The 27741-nt window shown below is 41.4% G+C and overlaps 2 protein-coding genes across 9 annotated transcripts in view; one reads left to right on the top strand and one right to left on the bottom strand.

Moving 5' to 3' along the window:
* SPATA17 (spermatogenesis associated 17) overlaps nucleotides 1-12498 on the bottom strand; it is a gene marked incomplete at its 5' end in the record, with an annotated part of 86258 nt that extends 73760 nt beyond the window's left edge. Inside the window, 6 exon segments of the mRNA XM_081186070.1 lie at nucleotides 1069-1172; nucleotides 6420-6470; nucleotides 8465-8546; nucleotides 9812-9901; nucleotides 12105-12177; nucleotides 12180-12498. Coding sequence (XP_081042196.1) covers nucleotides 1069-1172; nucleotides 6420-6470; nucleotides 8465-8546; nucleotides 9812-9901; nucleotides 12105-12177; nucleotides 12180-12498 — 719 coding nt within the window.
* Nucleotides 12499-12532: 34 nt separating this feature from the next.
* The window catches only part of GPATCH2 (G-patch domain containing 2), a 108138-nt gene continuing 92929 nt past the window's right edge, over nucleotides 12533-27741 (top strand). For 3 of the 8 annotated variants that reach the window (XR_014005783.1, XM_081186056.1, XM_081186057.1), the window contains exons 1-4: nucleotides 12574-12673; nucleotides 14194-14244; nucleotides 19380-20105; nucleotides 24299-24360. Coding sequence is in view for 7 of the 8 variants with exons in the window: in XM_081186056.1 (XP_081042182.1) it covers nucleotides 12618-12673; nucleotides 14194-14244; nucleotides 19380-20105; nucleotides 24299-24360 (895 nt within the window). In the remaining variant the exon portion in view is untranslated. Of the gene's footprint in view, nucleotides 12674-13565; nucleotides 13682-14193; nucleotides 14245-17579; nucleotides 17635-18889; nucleotides 18913-19379; nucleotides 20106-24298; nucleotides 24361-27741 lie in introns of those variants that run through there. The other 5 variants (XM_081186052.1, XM_081186054.1, XM_081186053.1 and 2 more) reach the window with 5 other exon arrangements.

Raw genomic sequence — 27741 nt, forward strand, 5'->3', positions numbered from 1 at the left:
TGTAACACAAATTATTTCTCCCACAGAAGATTATGATTTCCCTTTCTGAGTTGCTAAAAATGAAATAATCTGCCAAACAGGGCTGAAGCGATGCGAGAAGACCCATGATGGCAAAAATCACATCAAGTGAAATTGTCGATTGTGGGCAATTCTCAGACTAGGGAATCTGCAGCCTTGCGGATGTTTTTGGATACCAACTCCCATCAACCCCATTTAGAATGGTCAGGGATGATGGAAGCTGTTGTTGTTGGCATCAGTCTGTCTTCAGAGACAGTGGAGTGTGCCTCTGGGAGTGAAGTCAAGCCACTGAGTTAGCAGGACTAAAGTGTCCTCCCTGGGGCACAAGCCTGGGAGAAGTTGTATTCCAGCCACATCTGGAGGATCCCAGGTTCCCCGCATCCATTTTAAAGGGATAGTGACACTCTCTTGGTGTCTTGACCTACAGACCTTAAGAAAGCAGTGAGGCCCAAGGGACAGAATGTTCACTGCACCACTGAGTTATGGAGTTGAGTCTAACTCCGGGCTGATTTACTCTATAAACACTCTCAGTGCACATGGTGGACAGTGGTGACAATATTCTCTTAACCATCTCCAGCTCCTTGACCCCTGAGAGCCATATCTGGTAAAGGCAATGGAAAACTATCATGGCCTAGCAGCATGTGCCTTGTCTCAGCACCCATCCACCAGAATTAGGGCCCACATACATGTTGCAATTGCGGTCTTAAGCCTCTAGCACTACTTCATTATTCTACAGACTTGTTAATATAGAAAGTCCAGAGTATTTTTCTCCTGAGCAGATGGAAAGAGATAAATTCTGTGTTGTATGTATTTCAGCTTTGGGCTCACTCCAGTGGATTCAGTAGAATCATAGCTGCATGCATACTGGTATAAACGAGACCATAATTTGCACCACATGCTTAGGTAAGAGAAAGAAGAAGACTATTTTATATATTGGATAATGGAGGCAATTCTTTCCATGAAGAAATAATTTAATTAGCACCATAAACTATTTAGAAATATATAAAAAAAGAAATTTAAAGTTTCACTACTCAGTATTTTTATCTTTACCTGACCAGCTCATTATTCAAAGCAATAGCTTCCAGGTACTTCTTCAGTGCATAATAATTATGGATATATTTTCGCACGTAATAGCCTCGCCATCTTTTCTGAATCTAGTGGAGAAAAAGCACATATATTTGCTTCAATACTTTTTTTTGCTAGAGAGATCACATTGTCAATTTATATTAAAAATCTAGTTTTATGAGAGATGATATTGCTTCAACATCAAGCATGCATGTATACATAATTACAGGTATGAGGAAAAAGTAATATATTGAAATAGTACTTATTGATCAAGGAATGCTAAAGTGAACATGAGCTTACAATGGTTGTGTAAGGTATTTTGCATATTCCAAAGAATTTTGAGGGCCTTTAGAATGAAATCCATTCACCTGCTTTTCTAAGCAGTACCAAAAGAAATAAGTAGTATATTCAAGTCAAAGCTGTTAGCCACGTTTAAGTTAATTACAGCATATTATGTAAATTAACATCTAGCTTCTCTACATTTCAAATTTCACTAAAGCTATTATCTTAAGAATCGGTCTGTATTTTATCACATAGAAAGCTATCTGTCTCTGTTTACAACTTTAAAGGCTCTTTCCCTACAACTAAGGAATGCTAGGTGGAGATAAGATAAAGGTAAAGGGACCCCTGACCATTAGGTCCAGTTGTGGCTGATTCTGGGGTTGCGGTGCTCATCTCGCTTTATTGGCCGAGGGAGCTGGCCAGCATGACTAAGCCACTTCTGGTGAACCAGAGCAGCGCACGGAAACACCGTTTACCTTCCTGCTGGAGCGGTACCTATTTATCTCCTTGCACTTTGTGCTTTTGAACTGCTAGGTTGGCAGGAGCTGGGACCGAGCAACGGGAGCTCACCGCGTCTTAGGGATTCAAACCGCCGATCTTCTGATCAGCAAGTCCTAGGCTCTGTGGTTTAACCCACAGCGGGACCCACACATGATTCTGAATGCCGAGGGAAGTGATTGCTGAGCCATATTCACAAGGAAGGAGGTGCTGCTGTATTATCTCCCAGAGGGTTAAACTTTCCTGCCAGGTGGGATGGGGCAATGCAGGAAAGATAAGCTGTGGCTATTTCAAAAGAAAGCTCTGAAGCATCAAACAAAAGATCTATTTCGTCCAGCATGCTGTTTCCACAATGGCCAGCCAAAGAGAAGCCCACGAGCAAAACATGAGGGCAACAGACATCTTCCACTCAGTTGCCCAGCATCAGGTATTCAGAGGCACACTGACTCCAATACGGGAGGTAGTACACAGCCATCATGACTCCTAGCCACTGATGGCGTATCATCCATAAATTTGTCTAGACTCTTTTATCGCCTGAGGTCCAGAGCCTGCAAAGAGTTCCAGAGCCTGTGTAGGGCCTTCCCAGAGCCCAGTAAGCAAGGCATAGGGCTTAAAAGCACTTTCCAGGGTGGGAAAACACTTTGCGGAAAGAGCTTTTAAGCCCTCCACTCTTCTCTTCAGCGCTAGGTTGGTTGTGTGAGGGCTCTGGAGGCTCCCATGAGATCTCAGACAGCCCTGCAAAATCTTGCAATGACCTCCAAAGCCTGGTAAGAAACCGTCTCCCGCCCACTTTCTATTTATTTATTTTTTGGCAATCCACCTGAAGTAAAATCAGTGTGTTGTGACTGGCACTCTTAAACATAAACTATATAGAGGAGGGGTGAAAAACTTTGCAGAGCACAGCAGTGGGTTTGATGTATCAAAGTAAACTCTGAAGCATTCTAGGAGGTTCTAAAAGTATTCCAGAAGGCTAACTCCAAACTGGGTGGTAGGCCAAGAAAGAAGCAGTTGACATTTGGAGTAAAGTCATGTAGTGGTGTCAGATAAGACTTAAAACACACATACAGTGATGGTTCTGAATTGCTTTTAGCTATGAAGAAAACAAGCAGTTAGCTCTTTATTACACAGCAGTAAAAAAATGAAATATTATTATAAAGTCTGGTGATTTTATGCTTTATGTACCAATCAAACTCTGGCTGGACTCCTCCCTTTCAGGTCTAAGTCTTGAACAAGACATAGAGCAGGCCTATATGGAGTGCTATACAGTACAAGACTCGCAAACCACATTTAGCTTTATGGGTCAACTGTTGTTGAAATCTTAAGCGGACAGCATGCATCTTTTGAGACACCTGTGTATGCAACACCCTACACATTTTTAATCCTTACATCTCATTGGATGTTTTCCAGTACTAGTACTATCCCAAATGGCACGCACATTGTCATTAATAGCTTTTCCGGTACAGTCATAGTTTTATATACTCTACATTCCCTATCATCTATTGTCTGAGCTGAAGAGTCCTAGCCATTTTAGTCTCTCCATATGCCAGAGCTTTTTTCTGGTGTTTCCCAACATAGTGCAGGACACACAACTACCTACCTGACTTTGCTGAATGGGTTAGAAAATGTAATACTTCCACTACCATATCTTACAATTCCAAGGTGAATATTTACACACTCCTACAAAAGGCGAGTGTGTATGCCCTTCAAAGTAATTAGCAAGTTTCAATGGTGATTGGTACCAAACAATTATTGTCATTGATCAGTACCAAACAGATAATTTTAAACAAAGTCATTGTGTGCTCAGCAGATTACAGCTTGTTAACGGGCAAGTTCTAAATGACCTCTTAAGCTAGTCAAATCAATGATGCATATTCCTCATTAAGTAACATCAAAATGTAAGTGGTCTTATAAATAATGTTTATTTTAAGCACTAAAACAAATGGCAAAACCTTGATATATCAAAAGCCATCTGCTCACACAAAGATTGTTCCTTTAAAAAAACATGGATTACTTTTGTTGTTGAAAATTCACAGCAACCCTTAAATCTTCCAAATGAAAAGGATGAATATATAACAACCCACTATACTAAAAGTAAATCTGATTCATGGAAAATTATGCATTATAATAATTGCTTTCTTTGTGCTTTTTCTTGTTCTAAAGGTGAGAGTTTGACAGTAGTGGGTTAGATATAATTAAGGGACAGCTTTAAAGAATGCACAGTGACACAAAAGCCATTACACCAACCAGGTGTTTTGCCTTTCTGCCCGAATCTAATTTTAAAACTGCTTTTCAAAACGGAAGATATGCTGCACTGTTACAATGAAGCCGTATCAGGCTACCCAAGGCTTTTATTTTTTATTTTTTACTTAACACACACACACAGCATTTTTTCTCTCCCTTTTCACCTGAAGGCATTAGCCTATGAGCAAGATTCAGCAATTTAGCAGCATGGGACTGCATAAAGAAAAGGAAAACACTGATAGGCTGTATACAGCGTACAACTTTTTATTTCCTGTCTTTACACCAGCAGATTAATTTTCAGGTATTATGCTCCAGTTTTATGCCAATATTTATGCCAATGATTTTACAGGGTTTATGGTGATATAAACGCAAGCATCACGACAATTATGGTGGGACCTCCTCTGCTGAACACCAAGCACAATCTCACTTAAAAGAAACATTGCTAAATGCATTAAAATTGGGAGGATTAAGGGTTGGATCAAGATATGCTGTTATGAAAACGGAAGAGTGCCTCCCATTTGTAGAAGTGAGTCAAATGCAGAAGAGGCTTCCTTTCAGCAAACGGGATGTTGCCACATCAGGAAGGAGGGAAGGCAATTTCCACAGATCTCCTCTCCCTTCTGCAACCTCCAGTGCCATCTCCTATTCTGCTCCAGAGGGTCTCTCAACTCCCTGAAACATATTTCGACCACAGGGGTATGGGGAATCGGCAAAAATTGCCTAGCCTCTTCTGCCGGTGACAGCATCCAGTTTGCGGAGTTCCACTCCATGCAACTTTAGATCCAATCCTATGGATTTCAGAGTCTGGAATGTTGAGACCTAGGTATCCCACACCCCTTAGCTTGACACTAGGCTTCCTACAGAGTCTCTATATGTCACTGATCTAGATTAAACAGAATGTCATCTCATGTAATCCAGATATGTGGTTTCTAAGAGATAGGCAGAAGAAGAAGTCACACTCTGATTTTCATCCTTAGTACTCTGCACAAGTAAGCTGAGAAGGTGTGCATGTGAAATACAGGAAGAATACCTGCAAAAGAGGGACTGAGTGCATGTGTGTACTTCCGCGTGGTCAGGGCCAGGGTGGTTGTGGTGTCCTACTAGAGAGACATGGGTTCAAATCCAGTCATGACTCTGAATCAGTCATTCTCACTTAATCTAACCTACCTCATAGGACTGTTGTGAAGATAAAGGGGGAATGAAAAGAATCATGTAGACCGCCCTAAGAGGAAAGGTGGAGAAAATGCACTCAATCATAGATAGCAAAGGCTTCAACACAACAATGCAGGGCTGCACATGCACTTCCTCAGAAATAGCACTGATCGGGGTTGGGGGGGGGGCTGCACCTGTTCTCTGTTCCCACCTCTTGAACAATGATCAGTGTGATATCCAATGATATTATTCAATTTTAAAAAAACCACAACCACAGATTATTTAAATCTTGTAAGGACAATGCACATACACCCAAGCTGCTGGAAGAAGAAGAAGAAGAAGAAGAAGAAGAAGAAGAAGAAGAAGAAGAAGAAGAAGAAGAAGTAGTAGTAGTAGTAGTAGTAGTGGAGGAGGAGGAGGAGGAGTTTGGATTTGATATCCCGCTTTATCACTACCCGAAGGAGTCTCAAAGCGGCTAACATCCTCCTTTCCCTTCCTCCCCCACAACAAACACTCTGTGAGGTGAGTGAGGCTGAGAGACTTCAGAGAAGTGTGACTAGCCCAAGGTCACCCAGCAGCTGCATGTGGAGGAGCGGAGATGCAACCCGGTTCACCAGATTACGAGTCTAGCGCTCTTAAACACTACACCATACATTGCACAACTGAAAACTATGCATGCGTCAACCATTACCATGGATGATCCTAGCACAACTAGGTCCAAAATTAAACAGGTTTCACTTCTGGTCTGAGTCACATGATACAGCAAGGTAAGCTGAAGGTAAGTAGGTCTGGGTTTGATCAGTGTCTGAATGGGAGGTTACCAGTGAAATCTGTGTAAGCTGCTTTGAGTCCATCATAGAATAAAATTGGTGGGTGGGTGTACACATATATAAATGAATAATATTTAAATAGCTATGACAAAGCGCCCCAACATTTGGAATAGAGAAGAATTCACACATCAATATCTTAAATCAAACAGAATTTTTCAAAAATGCAACTTAGATTACTTAGTGTAACTTTAAATTTGTAACTATGTACCATTTCCTCACTTTACCATCAGCATATCAATCAAGTGTATATTATTCTGGGTTGCTCATTTTATTAAAAGCAAATTCAGAGCACAATTGACTTTTCATTTGTTTAACAAGTGAAGAAATATTTACCCTGACAGCCATTTCATTGTAGAAATTCATCTTCATAATAAAATATGCTGTCTGTGAATCAAGGAGGGGTGGGGGGAAAGATGCCATACATTTCAGTTACACAAAGACAGTACTCCTATTTTTACATATAAAAGATAAGAATCTTTATACATAATACATAATAAGAGTTCTAGGCTTAGAGAGAATAAAATCAAACTTTGTATTGAAGAGATAGGCTTCCTAATACATAATGCAGGCTTAACCAGAAAAATCTATGGTAGTCAAACTAGCAGCTAATGGAGATATATGATCATAAAATGCTCTCCGCTGAGTTTGATAATCAATGGTGCTCTACTGAGAGTAGAATAACAAAGCAGAAATATTCACAAGTGCTGGTGACACGTAGTATTGTATGATTTATTCACTGGGGTTCTTTTAACCAAAACTCACAGAAACATAAAAGGAATTCATATTTCAAGACGTCTGGTTTAATGAAAAATTCAAAGAAATGCTGTCTTCAGTCGAAATCGTTCAAGGATATGGATGCAGTGATGGAGCAAAATTGTGCCTTCCAACCATCTGTACTAAATGTTATGTACTTAGTTGCCTCCTGAGTAATTCTTGGGAATTTTGTTTCATTTAATATTCATTCCAACATCATAAAATCATAAATACAATGATAACATGTTACAGTGAATCCCCTGATATAGAAAACATTTCCTGGTTCCCTTCCAATAAAGGCGAATCCCACTCTGAGTGAAAGAATCCCCTGTTATAGCAAACACTCACTTGGCAGGATAGGTTATTTTAATGGATACATCACTTTACACTAAGCTTTCACATCTGTTCCGCCCTCTAATTACAAATGCAAAATGAACATAATTCACAACTGCATCATAAAAAGTAAAATAAGTACTTTCAAGGCAGAAGATGTCCTTTATTCAGCATAAGTTGCAGACTTGGAGGGGAGGGGGACTACAAATCAGAGGAAAAAGTGATATGTGGTTTCCTTTTTTCTCACTACTCCCCTCACCCTCCCTGGCAAAGAAGAATTCACCGTAAAAGGGTTTCACTGTAATTAGTGTTATTTGAATTGCCTAGTCTGATCCAAAGCAAATTGTCTGTGGAGAGCAGCAGGACTGGATTATTTATCAACAGTCTGGGCAATTAAGAAACAGTTGGCTGCAATATGTTATTTACAAATGAACACAATGATGCTACTTCATTTTAAAATTCGCTTTCTTCATTACATTAGGCCAGGCATAATTCCTTTCATTTAATTAAAGGAGGTCTTAAAACGCTGGCTTTAATATTATATTACTTCCTTTCTAATATAGCAAAAAATTATCACAAGGAAGGGAGAGCTTTTTAAAAACCAAAAAACTGAAAATCTGCTGTTTTAAAGCCTTGGAACAGTTTATTAGGTTGCGAGTAGGATTCACTCTGCTTTTGAGAACTCCTGAGTGGGACTACTCTCAATGAGGCTTGCGTTAAGCACCAAATTTAAAAGGAACTGAATGCAAGCCCTGCTTCCGGAGGAACAACTGGAAAGGTGGGCGCGCACCAAGACTCCCAGTTGTCCCTTCGTAACTGTGGCTTTATCTGCCCCACACTTGATGTCTCAGATGTGGGGCAGGTGGCCAGTTGTGGGGAAATGTCCTTGCAAGTCAAATTAGGCCCCTTGGCAGGCCTAATTTGGCTTGCAAATCAGAGGTTCCCCATGCCAACTTTAGTAGGAGTGCAGCCCCATCTGGAAGAGATAAGGCCAATGAAGCCAAGGATATTCCCTCTCATTCTTCCCTTGAATTCAGGTCTTTAATACTGTATTCTTTTTTCTAAGAGAAACAGAACCTGTGAGTCTACAACCAGCCTAGAAAAGTTAACAAGACCTACCGGTAATTTATTTCCCCCTCTTTAATCCTGAAACATTTATACCTGATCAACAGCATGTGAATTTAAAAGCTAGCAAGTACTTGGCCAAACGGAAGAGATTTCACCTACTTTGTATTTGCGTACAGTCTTATGGAAAGCTTACAATAATTTTTAATTACAAATTTAGTTTTTACCTCCACCATTTCTCTGAATTTTTGTCTTCCTTGATAACCCCGCCACCATTTCTGAATAAAAACCATCATTTTGTTCAGATACCTGAAACAAAATACCTTGGTAAGATTTTTTCCCCCTGGAAATAGTGAAAAGTTGAACCATTTTTAAAAACCCAGTGCATGTAGCAGTCAAGCTTGACAATTAAAATTTGGAGACTTTTTATATCAATATGCATCCTAAATTTGAGGTGGCAGCTTAAATCTTGATGCTTTCATCCAAATTTTTGGAATACATGGTATCAATCTGGATTAAAAGTACGAAGTCTTGCCTGAATCATGGACCCCTTCCAATGTAACTTCTTATGGAGCCACAAAAGGAATAGGGAAGAGGATGCGAAGAGTTAACAGTTTTAAGTCAGTGTCAGCTTCTGACAAGGATAAGCTGGCAAAACTATAATCATCTTTGGCTACTTTCCACTTTAGGCTTGTCTGAACTTTGAGCCTCAGAAGAATAGTACCAAATTCCACTAGGCTGGTTTGGACATAACATTGTTGGCTTAATAAACCATAGTTTATCCAAGTGGGAGCAAGCGATGGGCCCACACTCTTCCTCTTTGTTCCTCTCTATCCTTCTTCCACTTGTACAGCAGATTCTGCACCAGATCCCTGTTACATCCAAAACAAAGAACTGCTTGGTCTGTTTTCAGATCTTGGTTAACAGCCACATTAAGCCACAGTTTCCTGTTCCAGACATAATGGTAATCTTTGGTTTGACTAAAGCTGGCATGCAGGAGAAGGGGGGGGGGATGGATGACAGTGGAAAGCACTGCCCCAGTGGTTGTTCTTGACTTAATAATTTACTGTCTATAAAGTCAGGAACATTAAGTCTGTACTAGACCATTTCATGTGGTCCTCTGCAAAGTGGAAACATTCAAATAAGGGAAAAATAACCCAGTTCTCTACACATATTCCTCAATGCACAAGCGTGCTGCACAGGGTATAGAAAGGCTTGCAAACCCACATGCTTCTCTACACGAAGCCCCAACTATTAGTGATTGCCAGGTTGTAACCTGGAAAACTTCTTGGCTTTTAAGTCTGCAGCTGCATTTGGAGATGGTGGTTTCTACCACCAAAATAAGAAGAAAATTTCAAAATAGCCGAAAGCTATTAATTTTTCTAATTTGAAAAATAAGGGGGTTCAATGTGCAAAGCAAGTTCTTAACTTCAGCGAGACTTGGCAAAGTGGTAAATAACATACAGATTTAGGGTGTAGCCAAAAGTCATTTTGCCCATAAATAAACGCTTATGATATCAGTTGGGGTGACTTCCAAGTATGCATGTCTACAATTTGGATGCAAATAAAATTACCGGATATACGCTCGGACTTTGCATCCTCGAAACCAACTCTGAATTTTTACAGCAGCATAATATTCTGTTTTTCTATATTCATCTACGCATCTGAAAACACAAGAAATGGGTTTTCACAATTTGAATTTTGGTCAGTCATACAATGACATGTAAATAAACAAATGTTATGATTCAAGAACAGAAGAAAAAACAAACAATATATTCTCTGAGTAAGATCACATTCTTTTATTAAACCTAGTAATACACTTTTGTCTTATAACTGCTGGGCAGTAAATAAAGAGTGGTGTCCAACATCCTTGCAGTCTTTCCTGATGGAGAAATGATTGCTGCCTCACAGAAAAACAATGTTAGTGCAGCTGTAATTATGGTGTATTATGTTAACTCAAAAACAAAAAAAGCAGAAAAGACAGGAAATGGGGTGGGGTTATTCCCCGAAATCATAAATATTAAAAAAATTAATCTAATGCCAATTATTATTGAATCCATATTGAACAAGATGGGGTGGGTGGGACTGTGAGTGTGTATGTTATGTTAGCCCTGCAAAGTAGCTGTAACTTTTTTTGCTGGTAAAGGAAAGAGTTTGAATACAGTAGCATATGACAACCTAGGAAAGTTATCAACCTGGTGGATTGCTTTGGGTTTTGTTTTGTTTTTGAGGGAAATGCAGTGGGGTGGTAGACTCTGAAGTTGACTGTGGTAGCAGTGCAATTAATTAAGAGGGAAAGAAGAGAGTGTGGGAACAAACAGAGAGTTTCAGTGGTGAGTGGAAAGATGTCTGGATGCCACATCTACAACTCATAATCAACCCAAGAGTAATCCTGGATTACAAGTTTCTGAGATGCCAGGTCCACCTGGGGCTTGTTGGTCTATTTATTTTATTTCTTTGAGAGATACCCATGCCTCTTGGGTAGGGGGGACATTTTTAACCCCCCCCCCCGTTTTTTAAACATTTATACCCCACCTTTCTCCCATCACTGAAATCAAGGCACAACATAGATGTGGTTCCAATTCTGGGCCTCATCAACAGGAGTATAGCACCTAGATCAAGGGAAGTAATAGTGCCACTGTATTCTGCTCTGGTCGGACCTCACCTGGAGTACTGTGTCCAGTTCTGGGCACCACAGTTCAAGAAGGACACTGACAAACTGGAACGTGTCCAGAGGAGGGCAACCAAAATGGTCAAAGGCCTGGAAACGATGCCTTATGAGGAACGGCTAAGGGAGCTGGGCATGTTTAGCCTGGAGAAGAGGAGGTTAAGGGGTGATATGATAGCCATGTTCAAATATATAAAAGGATGTCACATAGAGGAGGGAGAAAGGTTGTTTTCTGCTGCTCCAGAGAAGCGGACACGGAGCAATGGATCCAAACTACAAGAAAGAAGATTCCACCTAAACATTAGGAAGAACTTCCTGACAGTAAGAGCTGTTTGACAGTGGAATTTGCTGCCAAGGAGTGTGGTGGAGTCTCCTACTTTGGAGGTCTTTAAGCAGAGGCTTGACAACCATATGTCAGGAGTGCTCTGATGGTGTTTCCTGCTTGGCAGGGGGTTGGACTTGATGGCCCTTGTGGTCTCTTCCAACTCTATGATTCTATGATTCTATGATTCCAAGGAAGTCGCTCACTGGAGGCACTGACCAGCCCTAGACCTGCTTAGTTTTGCCAAGATGGTCACTTGTTACCTTCAAACCATAACTTGGCATCTTTCTAGGACCAGGAAGCCTTGCAAGCAAAGGGAAGCACTGTAAGAGTATTCCACTAGTGACAGGGCAGTGGCGTGAGCCCCCTTGACTGGACTTAACCATCCAGGGTCCTTTACCTTTTTTACCATGCTAGTTTGAATGGCCAGGTGCAATGTGGATAGGTCTCCCACACCTTAAACAACAGGGAGAGAGAGCTGCCCCTCTCAAAATCTTAATTTAAGCAGTTGCTAAAGGTCAGAAGCAAACCAAACCCCTCACTTTTCTTTTGCCCACCCCATGCCCCTGCTACCCCTCCCAGAAATGAAGTGGGGGGGGGGAGAGGTCTCCCTTTCGATTTTTTTGCGCAGTCAGCAACTTGTTCACCTGTGGATTTTATCCTACTGGGAGCGGAGGAAGAGAGGGAAAGGGCGGCTCCTGCTGCTGCTCCGGGGCCAAAACAAAAGAAGAAATTATCTCTCTTTCCCCCCCTTCCCCCCCCCCCAGCAGCAAACCTGGGAACTTTCCCGGGGGGGGTGTGGGAGGGAGTGGCAACTCCGGCTCCTCGGAGAGGCTGGGGAGTGCGGCGCGAGCGTGAGGGCGAGAGGAAGCTTTACCTGTTCCTAGAGTAATACTCCCCCTTGAAGAGCGGCAGCCTCTCTTGCAGCCTGGCCAGAGTGGCCATCTTCCCCCCTCCCAGCCGGCTCCCATTGATGGTGTACAAGGAGTCGGCATGGCAACTGGGCCGTACCACCCGAGACAGAGCGGGGGTTGGGGGGGTGGGGAAAGGGACAGGAGGGAATGCGCGTTAAGCCTGAGGGCGATGAGGCCGTAGAAGAAGGCAGGACGAAGCGGGTCAAGCGGTGGTCGCGGCGAGGACGAAGACGCCCCGCTGCTGCTGCTGCCGCCGCCGTTCCTGCAGCTGCTGCCGCTTCGGCGACCCCCTCCAAGGAAGGAATGGTCGGGCCCGGTTTCCTCCCAGCGCCGCGGCTGCTTCCGGGATTCCATCATGGGGGACTGAGGAAGCGCAGCAGCCCCAGAGCTGGCCCGGTGGACGGTCACCTTCCCCCGAGTCTCTGCGAAGCGGCACCCGCCTCCCCAGGGAGCGGCCGACGGCGGGCGCCGGGTACATGTTCCGGGGGGCTGAGCCCAACCCGAGCAGACCTCCGGCCGCCAGGAAGAGCTGGTGAGGGGCAGGGCTGGGGCAGGAGGAAGGGGTGGAGGAAGGAGGTGGAGGGTGAGGCCTGGCTCTAGGGAGGGAGGCGAGGGGGCGTCTTGGGGGGGGGGCTGTCGGCTGAACGGGGGTGGCTGGCTCGGGGGCTGCTCCGCTCCGCTGCTGGGCTTTGAGCAGCATCTCCGCCTTCAGAAACAGGCAGGTGAAGAAGCTGCAGCATGGACGCCCCCGTAGTGACCTGCTGGCTGCAGGGGAGTTCGCTGAAGGTTAGCAACCCCTGGCTGTGAAACGTGTGCCAACGGGCTGCAGGGTTTGGATTGGAAAAGAAATCGAGCGGCTCCCAAACTTTCCTCCCCACGAACCATTTGAACATTGCTGAGGGTCTGGGTGGACCACGTAATGCACACATATACACACACGGTTTCCTACTTGCTGTAATAATTGTTAATGCATTGTACCGGGCGCTATGTGATTATTAATTGTGTTTTTATTTCTTCCTTTATGGCTTGTGTGTTGCATTTTGTTTCAGGACACAGTAGAATTCAAACTGAAATAGATAAATTGGCATATGGCAACGACAAATGCAATGGAAGAACTCTAAAAGAGTAAAATAAAATAAAATAAAATAAAATCAGTATGTTTAACGCAATGGATGTGCCATCTCCAGTCTTCAACAGCAAATCCACAGGCACACAAGCGGGACATCCAGATGAAGCTCGCAGATTGCTGGTGGTCTGCAGGCTACAGTTGGGAAAGTGCTGCTCTAGCACACAGTCTCCATAAAGTGCAATGGTAGTGAGAATAAGGAGGCAAGCCATCTAGAGCAGACTGGGGTATTGACACTTTGGCTATCAAGATGATATTAATGGGGCTACAGGGTGCCTTTTTTCATTTTCTTATATAGCTGAGTTGGCCAGAATGTTGTCCACAGCTGGGATGATGATTCCCAGGATGATACTTGTAACTTCTGAAAACTGCACTGCAAACTGAGAATTACGTTTGTATTAATTCCCTGTAAGAGTACAAAAATAAAGTTTAAAAAGTAGTATGAAGTAATAATATATATACAATATATACAATCACTATAAAAATAAGAAACAGCACAGAAATTCATGTCACATTTGTCAATAGCTGAGAATGCTTGTAAGCCACTGGAAAAAAGCTTGCTTTCGTGTAGTCCATGGTAAATAGAACCAAGGAGTGAGAGCTTATGGCCTGGTATTGTGGAGGCAGAAATATGCAAAAGGGTGGAGGGAGGGAAGTAGCAGGTACAGTATATAGAGCCAACAATGACAGTATATGATGTTTACATGAAGAAGCACTTGGTTCTGGAGTGAAGCGGCTAATAAAAATTGGTCATTGCCATATGCCAATTTAACCCTAGCCCCCTCCCGTCTAAACAGCTAATATGAAAATGAATGAACATTTGTACCTATTGGAAGAGGATAAAGCCACCTCCATCCTCTAGCAAGCTGTCTCTCACATCAGTGATATAGGAAATAATAGTGCTTACTTTTCTCATGGCTATGAAGGTTGAGGGCACAGATGTTAAGGACAGGGACACATTTTAAACAGCTTAAATGGTGAGTAAAGTTTGCATGTTTGCATGGCGTAGAGAAAATGAATACAGTTGTCTTCCTCTCATAACACTTAAGCTTGTGGACATGCAATGAAGCTTACTGTTGAAAGATTCAGGACAGATAAAATAAAGGACCTCTTCATTCAGCACATAGTTAAACTATGGAACTTATTCGCACAGGAGGAAGTATTCGCTACCAATTTGAAGTTTTTAAATAGGAAGCAATAGAGGGCAAAGCTATCAATGGCTACTAGCCACAATGGCAATGTTTTACCTCCACTGTCAGAGGTATCATGTCTCTGAATACCAGTTACTGGGAATCACAGATGAGCATAGTACAGTTACACTCAAGGGGATGTCCAGCTTGCAGCATCCTACAGCTGTCTGGCTGGCCACTTAAAACAGGATGCTGGCCTAGATGAGCCATTGGCCTGATCCAACAGTCTCTCTTATGTGAAGATGCCTTTGTACCATCTGCTGCTCCAGCACTTCATATGGGGAAAATGTATATATTTTCTGAACAAGAGATCATATTTATTGGTTGATAGTATACATTACTGTATATTGCTTTACACCTAATAGTGCAATTGTACAACCTAGAAGTAAAATCTAAATCCTTTGGTCATGCCACCCACAGGCACTTGCCAAGAAAGAAGAGAGAGCTTTCTGTTTGGCTCTCCATAAACATACAGGCAGCATCACTTGATGACTAAGAATTCCCATGCACGCATTTTGAAAGTCAAGTACATTTGACCAAAGTGAGATTGGCTTCTCATTGTTATGATCAAGTTGCGTAAACATGCACAGGATTGAGGTTTCCATAAACAAAGGCTTGTGATACTGGGCAAAATAGTATTGAGATATGTAAAGTAACATAACTGTCTATTATGTTTTGAGTAGTAGAGTACAGTGGTGCCCCGCAAGATGAATGCCTCGCAAGACGGAAAACTCGCTAGACGAAAGAGTTTTCCGTTTTGGAGGTGCTTCGCAAAACGAATTTCCTATGGGCTTGCTTCGCAAGACGACAATGTCTTGCGAGTTCCTGCTGGTTTTTTCCCCTTCCCCCCCTTTTTCTAAGCCGCTAAGCCACTTATCAGCTGATCCGATCAGCAGATAAGCCGCTAAAAGCCACTAATAGGGCTAATCCGCTAATCCGTCAATGGGCTTGCTTCGCAAGACGAAAAAACCGCTAGACGAAGAGAATCACAGAACGGATTCTTTTCGTCTTGCGAGGCACCACTGTAATACATATTTGTAATTTGAGAACTAACATGTTCTAGAGCAGAGGTTGGCAAGGTTTACCTTGCATGGGCCTGTTCACTCCAGCAGAGATCCCTCTGTGGGCTGGATTGTGTGCACGCGTGAACACCCACGATTTCCAGCGTTGGCGTCTGCTCAGACACAATTTCCGGTATCGGCATCTCAACAGACGCGATTTCCGACATCGGTGCAGACATGATTTCCAGAGCTGTGGAAGCGAGTCTCCACACCGTGTTGCATCAGTTTAGTGCAGCACGGGGATTCGCTGAGCGGGCGGCTCGGTTCGGGGGTGGCTTGTGGGCTGGTTAAACAACCCCCGTGGGCCACTGGGCCTTAGGTTGCCGACCCCTGTTCTAGAGATCAGGTAGCTGAAGGGGTAAAAGGACAAGTTCAGCCATGGACTCAGTGGATAATCCTAGTGAAACACAGGATAACATCTCCTGGATCCAGCACCTTTTATGAGTTACTAGTTATCGGATCAAGTAGGAAAGCTAATGAAAATAAACTCAATATGTATTCTGTCATTTATAATGCTTAAACCCATGTCTCCCCTCTGGTATTTTTAGACACATTTAGGAGGTGGTCACAATTTAGCTACGTTGTTAACAGGTCTACTTTTTGCATTTCATTTGCATCTGATTTCTGTTTATAATCCCACCATGTGTATATATACTTGCAACTGAGAATTATACTTCATGCATCTGATGAAATTGACTATGCCATAATAGATGTGTTAGTCCTTAAAATGCTACAAACTCATTTTAAACAGGGTTATCTTTTAAAAAGGACATTAATTGATATTAAAACATAGATACAGTAAGCAAATCTACCATATTTTTCCATGTATAAGATCGCCTCTAATTTTTTTGACCCCAAAATAAGAACATGCACAATGCACTATCTGTGTATAAGACGAACCCTTATTTTAAACTTCAAAAATTTAGGAAAAAATTTAGTCTTATGCATGGAAAAATATGGTATTTACTTTTAAAAAAATACCTGGCTGTTATTTGCCCTGGATTGCCAGTCTTCAGTTCTATGCACAGTAACCCCACCAGATTCAGGAAGATTTAAGCGTACATACTGTATTGGCCTGAATATAAGCGGCACTCAAATATGAGGACAAGGGACTACGCACGGGGCGAGCACCGCTTTGCTGTGCTCCTGGCGCTGTTTGCCCCACGCTTCTGGCTGAATACCGTAAGGTCGCAAATATAAGCCACACTTCAACTTTTCACAGTCGGAATTTGGGGGGAAAGTGAGGGTTTTATTCAGGCCAATACGGTAACTGGGTTTAAGATTACAACCTTAAACAGCGTTACAGTGTGATTGCTTCAAACTATATTGCTTCTAGTAGTGCGTAGAGAGGTCAGCATTTAGTAAACTTTATTGTTATAGCTGAATGTAAAGGTCACTGCAGGCAAACTACAATTTCTTTAGCTTAATGTCTTCTTTGAAACAAGAAGTAGATTTTATCACTAGCTGAGGGGCGTTGCTGTAATTGTCTTTGCTATGCGATGTAAAACACTGAATGTGAGATATTAAATGCCTGAGAGAAGTTCAGTAGGTACAACTCATACTGTCATAACACTTAAATATTTGTTTTGCTAATAATACAAGTTGCAATTTTTGAATGCTGCTTGCATGGGTTTAATTTTCTGTTTAAATATATCATAATTTCTGAAATAAGGCAAATAGATGCCTACTTAAGGTGGCTTAGTGGGAAAATACAGTAGAGATGTACTTTGTTCTACATTTTAGGAAAAGAACAAGTAAAGGAACTGAAAACTTAGTCTCTGGTGAATGTTTACAAGTGTCTTCATAACTACTTTCAGTAACAGTTTCTTCAGATATCACCCTCCTTTGCAATATGCATCCTTATGATGTTTTTCTTTTGACTGCACAATGTTAGTGTGGTATAAGTTTCTTCTTCTTGTACAGAGGGAGAAGGCAATCTAAGTGGTTCCTGTACCTACAATAAAATGTTTTCTAGGGGGGCACCTTAAAATACTATCTTCAGAGATAGACTAGAAAGAACAAAATGGAATGGAATAATTTGCTTCTTGTCCTATCTTTAAGATCCATGTGCCTCACTTTAAAATCAAATGCTGCCATTACATTCAGATTCTTGGACGTATATATTAGAACTGATGAATAAGGCTATACTTCAATCCTGGTACTGCATTACCTGAAAATATTTTTCAATTCATACAGATTTTCCATCATAGATACGTAACTTAATTCAGTATGCTGATATTTCTAAATTGTAACCGAACCATGCTGCTCTTCAGTTTTTCTTGGTTACACCACTCAGATACTGAGCAGTAATTCTGCAAAACATTAGACTATTGGCTTAGATGTTAGCCACTGTTTCTTGATGCCAAAAAACTTTTCCTCAGTTGGACAACTTGTGCAGCAAACAGTATCATGAATCTCTTCCCACATCACTTACTAAAGTTTCTATGGGGGCTGAAATGCTGGCAATTTGTCCAGTCCTCAAATTTTAGGTTACTTTTGCAGGTTCATTGTGAATAAATATTGTGCTGATTCATGTTGCCTGATTTCTCCCTCTTTCAATTCTCCCCTTGTGTGAATAGGAGAAATGAACCAGGAAGCCACCATTGAGATTGGCTTCTTGTGCTTTCTGAACCTGGGATCCTGATTTGTTGCTCCCTATTATACCAGGATTGCAGGTTCAGACAGCACAGGAAGCCAACCTTAATTGTGGCTTCCCTGTGATTTACTGTGAATAAACAATGTACTGGTGCATATTGCCTGATTGTTTCTCCTGCTTGCACCAGGGGAGGATTAAAGCAGAAATAAATGGACCATATGTATCAACATACTGTTCATTCACAATAAACCAGCAAGGAAGCTGCAGCTAAGCTTGGCTTCCTCTGATGTCTGAATCAGGAATCCTGGTTCATTGTTCTCTTAAACTATGGCTTGTTATTGTGGGTATAGGACTGTTATTATGATGATTATTTTACTAATAGGCGCTCTGTCAGTATGCTTTTTACTATGTTTTTATCATTCATGTTTTGTAATGTGTTTCTAATGTTATAAATTTCCTTGAGATATTTTGATAAAGGGTGGTATATAATTTGAATTATTATTGTTATTATTAGCCTATCTATCCTGCAACAAACTAGGATCCTGGCTTCCAACATCATGGGAAGCCAAGCTTCATTGTGGGTAACCAGGGCATTTCTTATTCACACCAGGGAAGGAGCCAAGAAGGTGTCATTGGAATGCACACATAAGCATTGTTTTCATAACAAACAACAATAATGCAGTCATTGAAAAAGTGAGAAAATCAGCATAGCTTTGATTTCCAAGCTCTTCAGGTCAAAATAGCTGCAGCTGTCTCCTTCCAGATGTGTCACTTCAGAATTTCAGAGTCATTCTCATAGTGAGTCATGAAGTAGAAAGTTTTTCTCCTTAGATTCCAATTAGTCAGTAAGCAGATTTAATCAATATATTGGCAGTATAGGTGGCACTTATGTGTGCTTGTTTAAATGATTGTACCTGCATACCACATTCAGTGAGCCCACATCAAAGGAAAACTAGAATAAGGATGTTCCCTATATTTAGAACAGCACACACAAGATACTTAAAGCCCTGTTTCATGGATCAACTGCATGGGAAATGGCAGTAATTACAGACAGAAATTAAATGTTTTAACTGGCCCTAGGTACTAGGATGGGTGAAATGAAAGATGGCACAACAATAAGATAATTTCCACATCTTGGTTTTGGATCCTGTTTCTCTATGTAAGTTTGATAAGTGGCACTTGAATGTGAAATGAAAGCTATGCCTTTTAGGTGGTAGTGGTTCTAGTAGAAGAGCTTTCTTCAATTAATTTGAATTGTTTTTCAGGCAGTTCAGCAAGACTATGGAGGAACTAGTTCATGATCTGGTCTCGGCACTGGAGGAAAGTTCGGAGCAAGCAAGAGGAGGCTTTGCAGATACGGGAGACCATTCTCGCAGTGTCTCTTGTCTTCTAAAACGCCAGGCCCGAAAGCGAAGGGGGAGGAAAAGACGTTCATTTAACACCCATCACCCCTGGGAGACAGGCCACTGTTTAAGTGAAGGCTCTGATTCCAGCCTTGAGGAACCAAACAAGGATTATAGAGAAAACCATGCCAATAACAAGAAAGACCATAGCGACTCTGATGACCAGTTGTTACTTGCAAAACGCAGGCCGACGTCAAATTTAAATAACCTCAGGGGCAAACGGCCTCTATGGCATGAACCTGATTTAGCAGTTGACAATCTAGGAAATAGGACTCTGCGGAGGAGGCGAAAGGTGAAACGAATGGCAGTGGATCTACCTTCAGAAGTAACAAACACGCTGACCTTACCGCAGCAGCAGCAGCAGCAGGATAACATTAAGGATCAGGAAATGGACAATGACAACAGATCTTGCCAGCATCAAGAACTAACCAAGAGCAAAGTTAAAAAAAGGAAACTAGCAGCAAGTCGGCAAGGACCAGACATTTTGGACGAAGGAGTGGTCATTGAGAATGATGAAATCAACCAGACAAGCAAGGATAAGATGGAATATGAGGAGGAAAAGGGCTCAGATGAAAACATGAGTGACAGGTTACCTTTAACATTTCATTTAATTGCAAGTTTTTTATTTTCAATTTGGCATTTGATACATGTTTATCGCTTAGTATTTTTTCTGTGTTTCATGATCAAAACATAATGTAGCATACTACAAAAGTGTGTACAGTTTAAAATAGTTTCAAGACTTCCTGCTACTGTACTATATTAGAGCTCTTATTGTCAAAATTCTAATTATGGAATAGTTTTACTGTCTTCCAAGTGTTTTTATTCATACCACCATATGCATAACTGTTGCATTTTATCTAAATATATATGGGTGCTCTGAAGGTCAAGGGCAGTGCAATGCCGTGCTCATTTACTCATAAGTAAACCAGAGTTCAGGGATAGTTGCTCTCAAGCAAGTGTGTGCATAGGCTTGCTAGCCTTACTAACTTCAGTCATTATGATTTTTTTTTTACTGTGTTTCATGGGTTGTGAACACTCATATTAAAAGTGAACACTCATATGTTCAGTAGTTAGAATGAGCAAATAATAATTACAGGAAAAATATGCAAATTTAGATAAGTAATGTACATTGTAAAAATTGTACATGGGTAAAAATTCAGTTTTTTCCTTTTGCAGAACACTTTTTTGCACAATTTTGATTTTGTTAGCTTTAAACACAAAACCCTCTTTTTCTCTTTCAAATAGGACATTTTGCGAAATCAGATAAACATTTAGAATCTAGGGAAGTATTTTAAAACTAATTTGATCCCTTGGTGCCACAAGGTCTTGGGAAACATGTTGAAATGTTCTTCCCATCTAATTTCCACTTACACAACATTGGATGGCAAGTTCTAGGTCATGTGTTTTGTTTTTGCGGTGGTTTATTTTGCCCTTCTACTCTGTTCCCTTTGTAAGCATTAACTCCATTCTGCATTCATGGTTACACTTGTTTAAGACAAAATGAGTAATCTTAGTACCCAGCCATACAGGTTGCCACTCTGCTCCTAGGTGAAGATACTGTAGGGTGCTGTTTTCCCCTTTCTTCTAGGAGGCCATAAGTTGTCCAAGAAGCCTACATTTTCAGGAGCTTTTGTATTTGCTGAAATTGCAGTAAACTAATTGGTGATGAGGCAGGGAATGGGGTTTAGTACATTATTGGTACTCCATAAATATGAATTACAGTCTGGAGAACAGAGTCATGCAATGGTCAAATATTGTCAAGGAAGTAGGTTTATAATTTGTCTACACTTAATGGTAGCTGACCTCCCTTAGGGACAAGGTGCCGGGTGGCATGATAAAATCTAAATATTATAATTTACCATTTGTATTTTACATTTTTGTTTCATATTTCTTGTTAACCTGCCTATTGCCTCCAGTATCAGTATCAGTACGAGTTTTTGAAGAACACAAGCAGGAAAGTGCCTTTGCCCTTAAATCCTACTAGTGGGCTTCCCATAGGCCCACTATATGACCACTGTGAGAATGAATGAACAAGGACTAGATGGGTCTAGGTCTCAACCAGCAGGACTCTTTATATGTTCTCAGTATATTAATACTTGATATACATTATAGTCCCCTTCCCTTCAACTGCTAGTTTGCCCTGCTGAATGTTTATACAGAGAGTACAGACCTCCGATTCAACGTATTTAATGGAGAAAGTATTACCAAATTCTGCTAGATGTTACAGTGTTAACTGAATGTTTTTGAAGCAGGGCTTTCTCATTGAGTAGCTGGTTTTATTTATTTGTTAAGAGATTTCTATACTCTTAGAGTGGTTTACATTAAAATAATATAAAACACAATAAGCAACAATGTTAAATTAATAAATAACATAAATAGCAGTATCATAAATATAACTTAGCCCATCAGCTTCTAAAAGCTTGACAAAAAAGGTGTGTTTTTGCCTGGCATCTAAAAGACTAAAAAGTTGGGACAAGCCTCACTTCATTGGAGAGGTTATTCCACAGACACAGAGCTACCACCAAAATGACTTTTCCTCCGCCCCCCACACTATTCACCCCACACTAGTCGCCAGAAGAACCTCTTTGACTGATCTTAATGCACATCCATGTTAATATGGCAGAAGATGTTCTGTCTTCTATCTGGGTCCCAGACCATTCATGGTTCTAAATGTCAGCATAAGAACTTTGAATTGGGCCTCGAAGATGACTGTCAAACCAATGCAGCTGTTTTAGAATAGGAGTTATATGCTGCCTCTATTAATTCCCTGGCTGCCACATTCTTCATTACTTCTGGATCATCTTTAAAGGCAGCCCCATGCAAAGCACATTACAGTAGCCTATCCTGGAAGTTACCAGAGCATGGATAACTGTAGGTAGTCTAACCCTGTTTAGAAAAATGTCAGCATTCCTCATAGCTGTCAACTTACAGATTTGAAAATAAGGGACCAGCAGCCTTGAAAATAAGGGACCAGCAGCCGAAATAAGGGACCTGCAGCCTCACCTGTTCCAGGCACTCCAGTCTTCCTGTCCTCCTGCAGTCTGGTCAAACTCATGCTGGTAACTTCGGGAACACTGTCCAACCAACTTTGTAACCAGAGGTTCAACTGAATAGAATCTGAATCACATGCACCACAAGGCCTATACAGCCTCAACTTAAGATGGCTCCCCGGCCTGGCTTTGCACTGCAAAGTTTGCAGCAGCACGTGCAACAAAATGGCATCCAGCATCCAAAACCCCCCTCAGCTTGCATTAACTAGCCACACACAAGGCATGCAAGCTCCACCCCCCACTCATTCTTAGACTTCTTATTGGGTGAGCAACACAGCCAAGCAACACAGTTGGCCAGCAGGGAGGGAGGGAGAGGAGCTGCTTCCTTTGAAATTTAAGGGACATCATTTAAGGGACATCCATCAGTAAGGGACAGCAGCGGGACATGGTGCTGGAATAAGGGACTGTCCCTTCAAATAAGGGACACTTGACAGCTATGATTCCTAGCCACTGAGTACACCTGGGTGTAAAATGACAGTGATGGTTATAAGAGCACCACCAACTCTTTAAAAACAAAACAAAAACCAGAAAAACCCTACAAACCTGCTTTTTCAAGGAGAGGGCAGCCCCATCCAGATCTGGGTGTTCGCCAAATTCCATATCTGGGATCCACTCAACTACAGAACCTTTGTCTTATCTAGATTCGGCTATAGGTTAACATCTGCTGCCTCAATTACACACAGAAAGCAGAGAGTCAGTTCCACTGTTACAACATATCTCTGTGATCCCATCGCCCTATACTTAACAAGGAAAACTGTTGTATTTGCCTCCGTGAAGCTTTTAAATGCTCAAGGACAACCACAAATAGAGAACATTGCATTGGTCAATCCTTGAGGATTATGAAAGTGGCATGGGGTTAGTCCTTTTCTGCATATGAGTGAAGTCAGTAGACTGGAAGAAACCACGATTCATAGCTGCTCACAGCTGCCACCAAATTGCAAGTTGAAAATGTTTGAAAACTGCCTTCGCAGCAAATTTGTACATGGCTTCTTCCATGATGCTCATAGCTGCAAATACACATCTGTGCATAAACATTTTTTAACATGGATAGACAAGACGTTTGAATGACGCATATGAAACAGCTGTCAGCTGGAAGTTAACATTTCTTTTTGCCATTAGAATCACATGGATCCTGGGGGCGGGGGGGTTTTCAGGGTGACATTTACTTTATTTTAATAGGTTGTTGTAGTGTAAGCGTTTGTTCTTCTAAATAATAGAATTCTGGTGAATCTTTATGCAGTGCATCTTTCAGAATATTTGTAAATGTTGGAAAAAAAGTCTTGCCCCTTGTGTTTCGTGTGTTGAAGAACAGATCAGAATGGTTTTGCCTGAGATCCCACCACCACCGCTTTTATTTTATTTTTTAACTGAACAGCGGTATTCGGGATCAAGCTGAATTGCACAGCATAAGAAAGGAGCAGTGAGCATTTGATGGAAACAGATAATAAAATGCATCAATTGTGTCAGCACCTCATTGCAGTCACATCTGGCTTACTGTCAGGGTCCCATTAGATTCCTGTGGTTTTATGTGCCAAAAATAATGTTCTGTAGTTAATGGAACTGGGATATTTGCAGTTTGATATTTTTTTTTTTTTAAAAAACAACATCTTATTTTCTTTTAGATTTTGTGAAGGCTTAAGTTTCATCTGAGTGCAATCTTGTCTCTTTAAAATTTTATGACTGAGATATCAATTGCACTTTTGATCTGTTTCTTTCTCTCTGTTATTACAGTGAATCCAGCAGCCTGAGCAGTAGTGATGCTGGTTTGTTTACCAATGATGAGGGAAGACAAGGTACTGAAACAGTGCATTTTTTTTGTTTTTGAAATTGGATCAGACTCAGTTCTGTAAAACACTGAACATTATTTCACAATTGGTTGGTTTATATCCCAGTATTTTTAATCTTCCTGTAGGAAGTTTGGGGTTTAGTTCTTGCAGATTTTAAAAACGTAAAACTATTTATCAATTTAATAGTGCAACCTCTCTAATTTTAGACATTAATCTTGTGAATGAACTGTGATTTTCTTATCACATTTTGTGTAAAGCAAAAAAGATTGTGGAGACAGGACTTTTTTGAGGCATCTTATAACAATTGTTATGTACTGCTTTCTTATTCTCTTAGGCACGTTGCTACGGCAGCATACACAGTTCAGGATAAGGGTTCAAATGCCTATATAAGGGCATGATTGATCCTCTGTTATTGGGACTTGGTCCTGGGTGCACCACCATCACAGCTGCTGAAGCTGGTGCTACTGCACGTACAACTTTCAACTCTTATATGTGTCCCCACTACATAAGGAGCTAGTGAGCCCCATGTATTTAGGGCTAGTCATTTTGACTGGTCAAAGAATTGTCAAACATTTTAAATCATGAATTCGTTAAAACTGTTGAGAGGGTGAAGTATGTTAATAATAAAAAAATGTGTTGATTAACTCTTCTGAAGTAAAATATTCCAATCAATTTGGTAGAGGTCATAACTTGGTGGTCATGCAGGTTCCAGGTTCTATGCCCTACATCTCTGGCTAAGAAACTCAGGTATCAGGGATCAGTTCCCCTTCATCAGAGTAGGCAGAATGAGGCTAGGTAGACAACGTCATATGTTCAATTGTGTGTCACCAATAGTCAAGAAATCAAGCTGTTCTTCGGGGCTTTTATTTGGACTCCCAAGTACAGGCCAAACAATTCCAAATAATTCCAAATTTTGCTCAAAGTGAAATTAAATTTAAAAAATGTATATAGTAATTATTTAACAAGCTGGTTTTTAAATATTGTCATTCAGCATAATGGGGTACCTTCCCCTAAATCAGGCACAGGCAAACTCAGCCCTCCAGATGTTTTGGGACTACAACTCCCATCATCCCTGACCACTGGTCCTGTTAGCTAGGGATTATGGGAGTTGTAGTCCGAAAACATGATAGAATGATCTCGATACGAATCCAAGGCAGACCTTTTAACATCACAGTAATCCAAGTGTATGCACCAACTACTGGTGCTGAAGAAACTGAAATTGACCAATTCTATGAAGACTTACAAGACCTTATAGAAGTGACACCAAAGAAGGATGTTCTGCTCATTATAGGTGATTGGAATGCTAAAGTAGGGAATCAAGAGATAAAAGGAACAACTGGCAAGTTTGGCCTTGGAGATCAAAACGAAGCAGGGCAAAGGCTAATAGAGTTCTGCCAAGAGAACAAGTTGGTCATCACAAACACGCTTTTCCAACAACACAAGAGACGACTCTACACATGGACATCCCCAGATGGGCATCATCGAAATCAGATTGATTATATTCTCTGCAGCCAAAGATGGAGAAGCTCTATACAGTCAGCAAAAACAAGACCTGGAGCTGACTGTGGCTCAGATCATCAGCGTCTTATAGCAAAATTCAAGCTTAAACTGAAGAAAGTAGGAAAAACCACTGGACAGGTAAGATACAATCTAAACCAAATCCCTTATGAATACACAGTGGAAGTGAGGAACAGGTTTAAGGATTTAGATTTGCTGGACAGAGTGCCTGAAGAACTATGGGTGGAGGCTCGCAACATTATACAGGAGGCAGCAACTAAAACCATCCCAATGAAAAAGAAATGCAAGAAAGCAAAGTGGCTGTCCAACGAGGCCTTACAAATAGCGGAGGAGAGAAGGCAAGCAAAATGCGAGGGAGATAATGAAAGATACAAGAAATTGAATGCAGATTTCCAAAGAATAGCAAGGAGAGACAAGAATGCCTTCTTAAACGAGCAATGCAAAGAAATAGAGGAAAGCAACAGAATGGGAAGAACCAGAGATCTGTTCAAGAAAATCGGAAATATGAAAGGAACATTTCGTACAAAGATTACCATAATAAAGGACAAAAGTGGTAAAGACCTAACTGAAGCAGAAGACATCAAGAAGAGGTGGCAAGAATACACAGAGGAATTATACCAGAAAGATATGGATGTCTCGTACACCCCAGGTAGTGTGGTTGCTGACCTTGAGCCAGACATCCTGGAGAGTGAAGTCAAATGGGCCTTAGAAAGCACTGCAAATAACAAGGCCAGTGGAAGTGATGGTATTCCAGCTGAACTGTTTAAAATTTTAAAAGATGATGCTGTTAAGGTGCTACACTCAATATGCCAGCAAGTTTGGAAAACTCAGCAGTGGCCAGAGGATTGGAGAAGATCAGTCTACATCCCAATCCCAAAGAAAGGCAGTGCCAAAGAATGCTCCAACTACCGCACAATTGCACTCATTTCACACGCTAGCAAGGTTATGCTTAACATTCTACAAGGAAGGCTCAAGCAGTATGTGGACCGAGAACTCCCAGAAGTGCAAGCTGGATTTAGAAGAGGCAGAGGAACCAGAGACCAAATTGCAAACATGCGCTGGATTATGGAGAAAGCTAGAGAGTTCCAGAAAGACATCTACTTCTGCTTCATTGACTATGCAAAAGCCTTTGACTGTGTTGACCACAGCAAACTATGGCAAGTTCTTAAAGAAATGGGAGTGCCTGATCACCTCATCTGTCTCCTGAGAAATCTCTATGTGGGACAAGAAGCTACAGTTAGAACTGGATATGGAACAACCGATTGGTTCCAAATTGGGAAAGGAGTACGGCAAGGCTGTATATTGTCTCCCTGCTTATTTAACTTATATGCAGAACTCATCATGCGAAAGGCTGGGCTGGATGAATCCCAAGCCGGAATTAAGATTGCCGGAAGAAATATCAACAACCTCAGATATGCAGATGACACAACCTTGATGGCAGAAAGTGAAGAGGAATTAAAGAACCTTTTAATGAGGGTGAAAGAGGAGAGCGCAAAATATGGTCTGAAGCTCAACATCAAAAAAACGAAGATCATGGCCACTGGGCCCATCACCTCCTGGCAAATAGAAGGGGAAGAAATGGAGGCAGTGAGAGATTTTACTTTCTTGGGCTCCATGATCAGTGCAGATGGTGACAGCAGTCACGAAATTAAAAGACGCCTGCTCCTTGGGAGAAAGGCGATGGCAAACCTAGACAACATCTTAAAAAGCAGAGACATCACCTTGCCAACAAAAGTCCGTATAGTAAAAGCCATGGTTTTCCCAGTAGTGATGTATGGAAGTGAGAGCTGGACCATAAAGAAGGCTGATCGCCGAAGAATTGATGCTTTTGAATTATGGTGCTGGAGGAGACTCTTGAGAGTCCCATGG

Source organism: Podarcis bocagei (genome assembly GCF_964188305.1).
Source record: "Podarcis bocagei genome assembly, chromosome: 3".
NCBI classification, from domain to species: Eukaryota; Metazoa; Chordata; class Lepidosauria; order Squamata; family Lacertidae; genus Podarcis; species Podarcis bocagei.